Raw genomic sequence first — 13,974 nt, forward strand, 5'->3', positions numbered from 1 at the left:
CAAACTGTCTAAATAGAATCAATATTGATCCGCTCTAGGTTGGATTACGGAAGCATTCTCTACATATCTGCTTCCGATACTCACCTTAAAAGTCTGAATACAATTCACAACACTTCTTTACGCATTAGCCTCAGCGTCTTTAAATCAAGTCCTTCTTAAAGTCTTTATATCGAATCTTCAGAACCTCCACTTTTTATAAGACGGCAACGCTTACTTCTGTCTTACTTTTCTAGAATTTCTGCTAATCCAAAAAACCCAGTAATTAAACTGATTAATACTCCCCACCTTGTCCCAGATAATAAATAGTCACCCTCGAGCACATTCTCTCTCACAACTTTTAAAAACTTTGCTAAAAGACACAGACCTAAAACTCACAACTCCGTTTACTACGTCCAGAATTCCCCCGTGGACCAAAAAGCTACCTACTGTCTTTACCAGTTTGATTGAACCGATACAAAAAAGAAGAAACGCCCAGAACTCTATTGGTACAAGCATTTGAGGAACTTATAATACAGGCACAGCGTTATGACAAAATTCTATACGCAGATGCCTCCAAAGAAGAACAGACCGTCGGTTGTGCCGTCAGTACCTCAAATACAACAGAAGCATCATATCGGCTTTCAGATGCAGTATACACACAGCCGAACTGGAATATTCAAGGCATTAGACTCGCCCATTGCTAATGAGAAATCATTAGCAATATGCACCGATTTTCTCTCCGCCATTGACTCAATCAGAAATATATACTCCATACATCCCATTGTACAGTGCATCCACAGTATCTGCCAACAGCAGCCAAAAAATGGTGATTCAGTAACTATCATCTGGATACCATCCCATGTTGGTATCAATGGAAATGAGAACGCTGATCATGCAGCAAAACTGGCTTGCTCTTTAGAAAATATAGAAAACATACAACTTCACCAAGACCTAAAGGCCAGTATCAAGAACAATGTAGTAAGCACTTAGCAAACACACTGGAATTTGCAAAATACCAAAACAATTCAACCAACTGTTACCTCCATCACCATGCCTCAAATGAGCAGAAAAGACAATATTATTATCAGAAGAATCAGAAGAATTATTCATAATTTATACCCTACATAATATACTTTTTTGAGATGAGTTTGTTAAGTAGCTTCTAAAAACATAAAAATATACAGGGTTCGTGAATCACCCTGTACATTTAAATTTATGTTTAAAAAGCGCACATTTGAAATATTCGCTTGAAAAGCGCCTTCAGGATGGGTTCTAGGAGGATTCCGAACATGAACTGTTCTGGAGAACACATGCATGTTCAATGGGGTTCATGTCTGGAGATATTGCAGGCTACTCCAAATGGCGAATACCCTGTCTCAAGATAGTCATTAATCGCTTGAGTCCTCTGTGGGCGGGCGTTATCATCCATAAATACAAAATTTTCACCCATAGCTCCTCGCCATAATTTCACATGAGGTTCTAAAATCCAATTCCAATTCCGTGCGTCCATCTGCCATACAACCAGCCCAAAATATATATCACTGCGGGACGCCAAAACACCGATTGCCTTTCTAAAATGGTTTTATTTAACCTAATGTTCGATTACAAATTGTTTTGGATAAAATCGGCATCGTTGCGCTAAAAACTCCCCTAATGATTTCATTACACTATGTTCTGTGTACTGTAAAGTCAAGGTGAGACAGACTATAAGATCATACAAAATGTTCGTGTATTATTTCAAATATAAATCTCTGGCGTTATTATAGATATATGACTAATGACAGATGACAAACTAATGTTTATTGTACTTACCATTTTTACAACTTTATTGTTGTCTCTTGCCTGATGCAACAAGGCTAACCGAAGATCGAACAAAAACCATATCTGATTTTCCGTAGCATTAAGACTAAAATTTTCAGTTTTTTCTTTTTTATGGCATTCCATAAAGGATGTTACTAACCTAAGCGCAAAATCTTTGCATTCATATTCGCACAATTTACTTAAGCGCACAGATATTAAATATGCACTTTCTTTGCAGAAAAACGCAATTTCTAAAAAAAAATATTAGCAAATAATATATATACAGGGTGATCAACTTTTGTGACAAAATCCGTAATATCCGTTATTATAGGAGATTTACTTATAAGTAGGCAGCTATAAGCTTCACATTTTAAAAATAGTTACAAATATGGAACCTAGTAAACTGTCAGTTTTTGGCAAATCAATCATTGCGACTCAATAATTATTAGTAAATGTTTAAATACCTAATTATTACTTTGACAGACAAATGAGGATAGTTAAAAAATTAGTAACTTCAGTCATACTTCTAATACTTCTTAAAAACCGAATTGTGATAAATAGTACTTTTCGATAATAGTATGATATACGTAAGCGGTCCGATAAGTAGTTAGCCTCACCGCCCGATAGCGCCACATCTCCAAATCTAAAACTATCGTGTACGGGTGGTGTCAAAATTTCAGCCTAACGGACTCGTAGTTTTGTTTTGACCGCGTGTGAAAGCGGCGTGTCCACGGATTATAGAAGAATGGAAAAAGAGTAATATCGGTTGGTGATTCGATTCTTGGTTTTGCAAAGGAATCGCGCAGCGAAATCAAATAGCGCTTCGATATTATGTACGGTGACTCTTCTCCTTGGATGGCAACCGTCAAAAATTGGTTTGAGTTTCAACAAAATCGCTCGTCGGTTTTTAAAAAACCATGCTTCGGTGCCCCGAAAATGACTACCACGGAGGATAATGTGGCAAAAATCCACGATCTCGTATTGGCAGACCACCGACTGAGGGTGCGCGAGATAGCTGAGACAATAGACATCTCAAAAGACCGCATATGTCACATCTTGCATGAAATTTTGAGAATGAGAAAGACTGTCCTACCGGCCGGACAGGTGAATTAAAGAACTGGAGCATACGTACCGAATACAATGCGTGTCTTGTTTCATAACATTTCGTTATACGTTAAGTCATTCCTTGTAGAGTCGGCAAGTTTTCCATGAACATACTTGGCCTAGTAACGCGGCAATGTGTAATACAACCTTGATGATAAAAGGAAAACAATTTTCGAAAACAAAACTGTTTTTCAATTTAAAGAATGTTACCAATATTAATCACTTTTATCATTTTTGACTATATTATTATAAAACTATAACTACAACTGGCTGTTGCTTTTGTAACCCTTTTCAATTATACAGGTTGTGGAACTTGTTACGATATTTATTGAAGTTTGGTTATATCTTTTTAAATCCTCTGTATAACATAAAACAACTGTATATTATTGTAACGAGGAAGTGAGACGGATGTTAAATTTAAAATAAGATACAAGGTGTTTTTTACTAAAAAAGAAACATCCTTGATGTGGCAAAGTGTTATGGAAGACCCTGTATATTTGTATCTCTTATAATAACAGATATTACGAAAAGTTGATAAACCTGTACACATGCATAATATGTTGGATAAGGATATTTTTATAAAATTATCAAATTATTAAAATTGAATTTTCGAGGATATCTAAATTAGATTTTGTTGTTACAAATGCTCATTCTGTATATTTTTATAGGTTGAACAACTTATTATTATAAAATAATGTACTATTAATTATCTAAATCAGTTTCAGAAAAAAAATAAACCTATATATAAAAATATCCTTGCAACTTTTATTTATAGTATAGTATAGTATGGTATATTGTATTGTACAAGGTTTCCCAAACATCCAAAATATATTTTACAGTGAAATATAACTCCACAATTTTAAAATAATTATGATATGTTTACAATAATTACACTTTTCTCAATTTCTTTTTCTCAAATTTTTCAATTTTCCAATTTTTTTTCTGTGTGTATATTTTTTGTATTGCTTCTGTTATTACTCTGGAAATTTCTTTCCATATTTGCTCTACTTCTTGCGTCCCTTTATAATTAATATCAATATGTTTCATAGTTTTTTCTCACATCTTCTTTTTGCGATTCCTGCAGTCATATACAGGGTGAGTCATGAGGAATTTTACATACTTCTACCTCGTATGGATTAATAAATGATCATTAAAAAGTGTCTTCCCCCATTCTTTAATACTATATAGGATGAGTTGTGAATTTTCACTGAAATTTCTATTCGTCATAACTTTTGAACGGCAAGTTCGATGCGTCTCATGTCACACATTACACTACTACCACCTAATCAACTGATTTATTCAAACTAGAAAATAATCAGGTTCAGCTTAAAAAAATTAGTTCATTTTATTCGTAGCAAAAATTTCACCCTGTATACGGTTTTTGAAAACTAATAAGAATTTGATTATGAAATCGACAATTAAAATGCCATATTTATTTTTTATTACTTAATTTTTAATTAAAAAAATTAAATTTGACTATTTTTAGCAAAATGCATATAAATATGTAACCTTTCTTGCAAAACTAAATTTTTTTGAACAAAATTTTGATTCAAAACTTAACAATCAAACCGGACCTGATTTTTCCCAGTTTGATTTATTCAAACTGAAAAAAATCAGGTCCTGTTTTAAAAAATTAGTTTTTTTGTTCAAAGAAAAAATTTCACCCTGTATACGGTTTTTGAAAACTCTAATAAGAATTTTATAAATTAGACAAATATGCATGTTTATTTTTTCCCCAGACAAGACAAACTAACTTTTTGAGTGAACTTTTCCATACAGATAAATGATCACACCATCTTACCTTTATCGTAAGAAACTATTGTATAATTTATGAAAAATGTATTGAGACACCCTGTATATTATAGATATATAATTGTATTAATTACCTTGTGGTCCGATTGTGACGTCTTCCTTCATCAGCCTGTTTAACACAGGATCGTCCCAGGGATCTTTGGCTACATCTAGCAATTGTTTTAATCTTTGTCCGAGAACTTGGTTCTTTCTAAATAGATTTTTTTCAGAATGGTGAATATATGACAACAACTGTTCTTTGTAAACATCTAAAAAGAAAAAGTAATTTAAATGTTATCTGTAATTTTGCATGAAGATAGTCATAGTCATAGTCATACCTTATTGATCCTTTAAGACATTCAAAATAAATGTATAGGATACGTCACTACAGAATTTAGTATAAAAAACATTAATGTGTATAATACAATATTCACAGTGCAAAAAAAATTGACAAAACATAAAATATATAAAATAACATTTTTACAAGTAAAATATGAAGCTACTGCAGTTTGCCCTCAAGATATTCATTTATAGAGTAATATGCTTTTCTTAAGAGTCAATCTTTAACATTTTTTTTAAATTTAGAGATAAGTGGTATTTCTTTCACAGTTTTTGGCAAATGATTGTATAAGGTCAGTCCCATAGGTATATCTGAAGCCATTTTGAAATTTGGATGTTCTGTGTTTAGGAACTCGTAAAGATTCAGCACTTCTTATATTGTAATAGTGATTGTCTGAATTTACTGGAAATGTATTGATTTCCTCTTTGACATAAAGTTAACATTTATAGATATATAGGCAGTAGAAAGTTAAAATTTGATGTTTAATAAAAACTGGTTTACAAGACTGTTGATAATCCAAATTAAAAATTTTACGGATAATTTTTTTTTGGTTAATGAACAATTTATTACTATCTACTGAGTTCCCCCACAAAATTACATTATAGCACATGTGGCTGTAAGCAAGGCTATAATAAACATTAATAAATGCCGAGATGGGTAGTGTGTTTTTAATTCTAGATATAGCATAAAAAGCTTTATTCAATTTCATGTTCACTGAATTCACTTGCTCTGACCATTTGAGATTACAATCAATGAATACACCCAAAAACTGTAGAGTGAGTGGAAGATAACATATTGTTTCTATCATGGATGGTTAAGATATAGTCATATTTAGATGAGTTGTATGAATGAAAATAAATAATTTGCGTCTTGTCAATGTTTAATATTAGTCTGTTGGTATTACACCAGTGTATAAAGCAGTCAACAACAGTCTTCATTGTCATTTTTAATTCCTCGAGTGTACGTGCAGAGACTATTAACGAGGTATCATCAGCAAATATTGATATTACAAGTGCCCTTATGTGATCTGGTAGGTCATTAATAAAAATTAGGAATAATAATGGTCCCAGCACGGATCCCTGTGGTACTCCTTTATTTGTCGTGTATAGTTCTGAGCTTGATTCTTTCATCTTAACAACAATCTTCCTGTCACTTAAGAAATTTATTATCCATTCTAGAAATATCCCTCTAAAACCAACGTTATATAATTTATTGCGAATAAATGTTATGTCTAAGCAGTCAAAAGCTCGTGATATATCAAAAAATAGTCCTGCCACATGGTTTCTACTATCTAATTCATCATAAATACGCTCAAACAAGCAGTATGCAGCCGTGAGTGTTGACTTTTTTGATCTAAAGCCGTGTTGGGTTGGAGTTAATAAATTGTATTCTTCTATAAAATTTAACATTCTGTTGTATACATATATTGTTGATACTGCAAGATATTTTGTTAACAGTGAAACAATGTGTAAAAGAATTGCGGCTGTCGAAACGTGGTCTTACCGACGAATTTTAGAATACCGTGGACTTGAGTGATGAATCAAACAGTTTTACAACGTCTGAACAATGAAAGGTGTTCTGGATACCATGAAAAATAAAATTGAAATATTTTGCCTATGTCATAGGCCAATTAAGTTAGTTTTTTACTTGACACAACTGTATAAATGGGTTTGGCAGTTGCAATGTGTAGTATGAGATATTAAAAAAGACTCATCTAGGGATTTATCAATGTTTCAGTGGAACTATGTGGTCCTAGAAGTTGAAGATATCCTGTGAAAAGCCAGTGGTATGGAGTCAGCACCAAGATGACACTATTTGGTTCTGTTTAGCACAAAGTAAAGATTATGCGACTGGTCGCTAATGTTCTTGCAGAGCAAAGCACTCAAAAGACTTGTTATTCCAATTTCTTTGTGACTTTCTTAAGTAAAAATGATAATACCCAATTTCTGCCAGTACGCAAACTATTTTTACTGAATAAATTAGGTTATACCACTGATTCAGTTATTATTTAATTATCACAAAGTGGTGCAATACGAATTAATAATAAACTGATTTAACATTAACAAAATAAAAACTAATTAATGGAAAAGGTATTAAATATTCGTTACCTTCGTATGTTCTCCAATCTGCAGTGAGGACTAGCTCTAGTGTATGTAGTTTAGCCCAATCTAGAATTTCCAGTACTTGTTGGATATTATAAGGTTTCTTTGTTATATCGTAGAAAGATTTCCAAACGTCAATAAGGGATTTTACTTTGGCTCCATAATCTCCTGGTTTATTTTTTAAAATGCACTCACATTGCTATAAAAAAATAATCATTATCTACACTGTTAATTAATAAAAACATTTAACCATTCATTAGTTGCTATCTAATATATACATTACCAGTACTATTGAAAATAAAGAATCTGAAACTGTTTTCTTGCGGCATGTCCTAAATAATAAATATGTCAATCAAAAAATCTATGTGTGATCTTATATATAAATATAGCTCTTGACATAACACGACGGTTCTTAAGTGAGGGTAAAGATAATTGTTGTTTGATATGGGAATAATCATGATTTTCAATAGTAGTGTGGACTTGGTAAGCATAATACTGGTGGACTCTTTCTATGGTATCAATATTGTTCTGAAAATAGGGTGACCAAATAACTGGAGAGTATTCCAAAATAGTTCAAACTAAGCAACAATACACTAATCTTGTTGAATCAATGGAAAAATACTTGCAATTCCTAGTAACAAAACCAAGAAGTTTAGATGCCTTTATTGAAATTTATGAGTTTATGTGGTCACAGAAAGTAAGCTTCTCATCAAAAATTACACCCAAATCCCGAATAGAAGAAACATAATTCAGTGGCTGATTATTAATAGTAGAGCTTGTTTCAATTCTATTGATTTTACCAAGAAAAACTTATAAAATAACATGTTGTTACATTTAAGTGGAGTTTGTTCTGATTGCACCAATTTTGTAGTCTGTCTAAGTCATCTTGCAACAAGGCTTTATCTTTTAAGCTATCTATAGCTTTCCAAAATTTCAAGTCATCCGCCAACATTAGACATTTGCTATTTAGGAAAACAGGAAGTGATATGGTTAATGAAGATATTAAAAAGAAGTGTGACCTCCTTGAGGAACTCCAGATGTTACTGAGATACTATCAGACAGATGAAAACCTATCTTGACTCTTTGCCTTCTACCAGATGTAGAGTTTTTAATCCATTCAACAAACCTGTCATGAAAGCCTACATTAATAATTTGCCCAAAAGTATTTGGTGATCTACATGATCAAATGCATTGGAAAAATCTATGTATATTGTATCTACCTGTTAACAGTCCTAAATTTGAGATAATATATCAGATTGATAGCAAATAAAGTCTGTTGCAGTGGATTTTTTGCTATGAAAACCATGTTTTGATTGAGGTATTAAGCTTTTACATAACCAAGAAAGTTGCTTTGCTATAAGGCATTCAAAGAGCTTACGAATTGCAGATTATATAGAAATATATAATCCAGATAGTCCAGATACCATAACGAAAAACGAAATTGATTTTATAATCACAAACAGAAAAAATATTGCCAAAGATGTTAATTAACTCACTGTTTTTAGGGACCATCAGTTAGTTAGAACAAAAATATTGATCAATATTAGAAGAGAAAGAGAAGCAATTATAACAAAGAGGCATTCTAATACATGTAAATCGATAGAAGATAGAGTAGCGTATCAGAATCTCATAACTTCAGAACTTAAATTAGAATATCTAAAGGAAAATGAATTAGATATAGAGGTGACAAACATGTGAATAAACACTGTAATTGAAAATGCTCATAGAAAATATGAGGGAACAAAAAACAAGCAGGATAAACTCACCCAAGCTACCAAAGTCCTTATAAACAAAAGAAGAATATTGAAAGACAAATTCACAGATAAGTTTGTAAAACTTAGACAGTTAAACAGACATATCTCAAAATTAATTCAAAAAGATGGCAGAAATTACAACACTGAACACATAGCTTTAAGTCATTGATAAAAGAAAAGTTTAAAGGTTCTTTAAACAATTAAGTTAACACCTCAAAAACAAAATTTATGACCAACCTTGTAGTCAGCAATAAAATTCAGATTGAAAGCTATAACATCGACCAAGTAATAGCTTACAAATATCTAGGGCATGAGATTTGCTTAGGCCAAGATAATCAGACACCTGAAAAAGAAGAATAGGTCTCACATGTCTGCTGTTGGATGCTGAACATTTTTAAGTATAATATTCCAACTTGTTTAAAAAGAAAGGTTTTTCATCAATGTGTTTTACTAAATGGGCTTGGGCCGAACATGTTGCCAGATTTATTGATGATAGATGGACCAGAAAGTGCATCGCCACAAATTGGATGCAAGAAGCTCAATATATAAATATGTGGAAAATTGTACGGGAGGCTTACGTTCAGTAGTGGACAAATATAGGCTAATTGATGATGATGAGTATATCTTTTAAAAACAAAAGTAACCTTGATATTAGTGAAACAACTAAGCATACTGAAATATTGAAAGGTATCAGACAATTTTTTTCCAGGTGCTGTCTGGGTTTTCTTCAATTCATTCTTGATACCCATTCTGGAATTTTGCAACCCTGGTACCATGTTTTTGGAGTTACTTGGCAGTCTCCCAAAACGAGTTTTCAGTTTACGAACTAGGGTCACAGTCACGAAAGATATGTTTGACTGTTTCAGGGCCTCTACTACAGAGTCTGTACCTTAACTCTCCCTGAAACAGCCCTGTTATGTGCGGTGTCCCTTAACTGGCTGATTCCTTCTTGTATTCTGCATTACTTCAGCCCTGTTCAATATGTTATGTTTGTCTAATATATGTTTTGCCATGTACTTGACTGTGTGCATTTCCCAGTAAAAGTTATGTTGTATTTAGATCCACATTTTTTTCGGTTGTGGACAGCCAGCTCTTGGCCATATTTAGTAACTGATCCTCTTCTGACAAGTTCATTAGCTTTTTTGTTGTGAAGTCCCCGATGACCTGGAACCCATACCTGTGTGATACTGTTCTGGTATGTTCTAATAATCTGTCGAGTTTTCCTTGATATTCCCACACTGCAAGCCAGTAAAGAAAAAATGTGAAAAATTCTTAAAAGACATACGTGGAGTTGCTGGGAAAAGCTCCGTGAAGATATCATTATCATTTTGCTCTTTCTTTCAACAATCATAAAAAGTAAAAATATCATTTTTTAACTATAAAATGTTTCTTACACAATATAGAGAAAAATGATTCAAATAAAATTTGTAGATCTAACAAGTTCTTTAATTTTGTGAGTTTTTAAATCAAAATCCATACACAATTAACTGAAATTACAAAAAACCCTTATTTTTGCAGTATTATATAAAAATATTAGTAACTTTGTTTTTTTTGCATAATGACATGTAATATAACTACTTGCAATTATAGCAATTAATTAGTTATTGAAGTGTGCTAAATCTCAGCTAGAGGAATCAAATAGTTATTTAATTTGTTTATCTCAGAGAGCAATTATTTAAACAACTCTACTTGGCCAAGCAGTGACTCTAGAGATATTTACCAGATCGCAATTGATTTTTTGAGGCTTCAAATTGAATATAATACATTAAAAAGACTTTATTAAAAATATTATTTATGACTTTAGTTTTTTAACATCTATAACTTTGAAATTTTTTATATCATGCACTTGCAAATAGGCTCACTGAAAAGCTGGTGAAAAACACAATCTTAAAAAAAAGACATAATATAACCAATTGAAACCAAGATTTTTCTCTTAAAATCATATTTCCATTAGATATTGAAATTGAACAGATTATTAATGGAGATCTAAATTTTGTGATCTATTTTTTATTTTTTTATATATTTTTTGTATTTTCTTTTAATTAGTTGATGAATGAATTATCACATTTACTGAGAAACGAGAGGGAGCCGGCAAAGAGAATAAACAAATTCGCAAAACATTCTCTGAACTTATTATTTAGGAATCAACAAAAATCTTGTTTAGATCTGACACTGCATAAAATTTGTGTGAGACATCAACCTGTATACTGTATAACATAAACAGTGAAAAATTATATTAGGGATATAATGTTTCAACTATGAATAATATATTTGTCAACACCCAGCTATTCACAGTGAAACAAATTCTAAACAAATCCTGGGAATACCACATTGATCTTTACAAGAACAATTTTTTAAATTGCTATTTTTCAGTGCTAATCAATTTCATTTAGACTAATATTATACTAAATACTAGAAAGAAATTGGAAAATTAGAAAAAATAAGAAAGGAAGAAACACGTTTTTTGTTTCTCAAACATTTTTTTTATTTTACATTAAATACTAATTTCCAACAATTATTGTCTTATGAAAAATTGAATATGTTTAAAACTGTCCAGACATGAATTATTGTAAGATTTGGTGTGAATAATTGATATCATACAAGTTGTATATTGACAAAATTTGTTATATTAAGGTTACCTGTTTATAGGTATTAATATCTTCCATATTTTATTATTATTATTTCCTTTATGAACTTGATCTGGATGAATTACTGTGATGAAACAAAATATAACTACAAACAGGTGGCTTACACTAAGTCTGCATTGACAATTGACACCCCTCACTTTGCGCATGTGCGGCCGCAATCCGACAGCTGAAATGCAGCGTAAATGTGATATATGTATTTTATTTTGTAAATTATTGCAAACATAACCACATTTATATCGACCCAAATTATAGTTGATTTGTTGATTATATTATCAGAATCTTAACAATTCCTTTGTGTGTTAATGTTAAAAAGTGAAATACCTATACAAGTTATGGCCATTACTTGTTCTTTGTGTAATAAAAACTTTTCGCCTAATATGTGTTAAAATTACACACTAAAAAGAAACATCCAAAGGACAATATTTATAAACAGAAGTTCACTGACATTATATGTAACTTTTGCAAGAAAGGGTTTGCAACACAATACACACTCGAGGCACATGTTAGAAGCCTTCATCCTACAGGGTTTAATAAAATATATGCAGATATAATATATTCTTTTCTACATGTTTATTGCAGCAAAAATTTTAATTATCAACACCACTTGAGGTCACATTTAAAGAACACACATAAGGAGACATTGAGTGTTGATAATAATAAAATGTGTCCATTGAAAAGCAAAGAAAAGAACACTTGTGCTATGTGTAAAACATATAAATCAAGATTTACCAGTGATATGTTAAATCACCAGAGTAGTTGTCACGATATAAAAATAGAGACAGAAGAATACACTTTTACATCAGTAGCAAAATTTCAAGAATGGAGAAACAAAGTTGAGGAAGAATGTAACACTCAGTTTTGCAAAAGGAGAACAAAGTCCACCAAGCATCATGTTATTATGAAATATATATGTAGTCGATCTGGGATATACAAACCAATTGGTGAGAAAAAGAGACACTTACTTAAAGTTTCAAGGCAGTAAGAAAATTAATGCATTTTGCCCTTCATCTATAAATTTAGTAATAAAGACAAACTGGTAAATATTTTTTTGTTTTTGAGGTATATAATATTAATTACATTTTTTTAGGGAGTTGTATTGCCAGGTTTGTTAAAACGCATGTGGGACACAGATCTGAATTAAGACAAAAGACATTGACAAAGCAAGAGAAAGATGAGATTGCAAAAAAGATTGCCCAAAAAATACCATCCAATAATATTTTGGATGACATTAGAGACTCTGTGATTGATTCAAATTTAAAAAGAATTGTACTTAGCAACACTGGTTCACCATGTCTTTAGTGATTCCGGTTATCAACTGTCAATTGTAATCCTATATTTCTAGAATGTAGCACATGTTTAGTTTTTAGTATTTTTGTAGAATAAAGTAATTAAACAATTCACTGCTAACTCTTTATTACCATCACTGGGGAACAACAAATTCTAATAGATTATGGGCACCCAGACAGATAAAAAATAAAGAAGCAAAAAGAAAGTGTGAAATATTAAATGACTGATGCAATTGAATATTCCTCAGCTGACAAATGCTACAAATTTTAACAATTGTAAATTCATAGTAACTATAGTACTGGAAGAAAGACAATTATTAGATGTATTGGAGAAAACAGAGCAAGACTACAGTGAAACAAAAGAGAAAGAGGAGTTTAAACTAAAAGATTCCAAAGGTAAAAGCATTATAGTACAATGTTTAACAGACAAACACTTGGATTTAATGAGGAATGAAAAAACCACAAAAGAAATGGTTAAAGCCCTAGAGAACATATTTGAGAGAAAAAGTGTGTTTACAAAATTAACATTGAAACGTAAATTGTTAACATTAAAGCTGAAAAGAAATGAAAAATTAGAAGATCACTTTCTGTTGTTTGACACCCTTATAAGAGATTTAGAAAATGCTGGTTCAAAACTAGAAGAAGAAGACAAAGTATGCCATTTATTACTACCATTAAATGAAGAGTATGAATCAGTCATTACAGCTATAGAAACAATGAATACAACTATTAAAATGGACTTTGTAAAATCCAGACTATTAGATGAAGAAATGAAACTTATCAAAACAAGATAAACCAGCTAATGTTAATGAAATGACATTCCAAACCAATCAGCCAATAATTTGTTATAAATTTCACAAACCAGGACGTAAGATATCAAGAGTGTCACCAATTCAAAAGTGGGAATAGATGTCATAATCCAAGAGGCAACTTTCAAGGGCATTCAAGAAGTACATATATACAAAGTGGTACAAATCATAGTAGACGAAATCAAGGTGGTAAGCAATCACAGGTGAATCAAGCAAATGAATTAGCCTTCATTGCATTAAGTGGTCTAACTATGTCTGACATAGCTACTCTCAATGTACAGACATTCATTCTGAATTCTGGATGTACACAACACATGGTAATGGAAGAAATGGTTGAATATATGGTAGATGTAAAACAAAT

At 31.6% G+C, this 13,974-nt stretch overlaps 1 protein-coding gene across 1 annotated transcript in view; it reads right to left on the reverse strand.

The window, feature by feature from the left end:
• The window catches only part of LOC140451663 (uncharacterized), a 102,559-nt gene that overhangs the window by 67,717 nt on the left and 20,868 nt on the right, over positions 1 to 13,974 (reverse strand). Inside the window, 3 exon segments of the mRNA XM_072545507.1 lie at positions 1,792 to 2,030; positions 4,770 to 4,943; positions 7,123 to 7,315. Of these exon segments, the coding sequence (XP_072401608.1) occupies positions 1,792 to 2,030; positions 4,770 to 4,943; positions 7,123 to 7,315 (606 nt within the window).

The sequence above is a fragment of the Diabrotica undecimpunctata genome, chromosome 10 (assembly GCF_040954645.1).
Source record: "Diabrotica undecimpunctata isolate CICGRU chromosome 10, icDiaUnde3, whole genome shotgun sequence".
Lineage (NCBI taxonomy): Eukaryota > Metazoa > Arthropoda > Insecta > Coleoptera > Chrysomelidae > Diabrotica > Diabrotica undecimpunctata.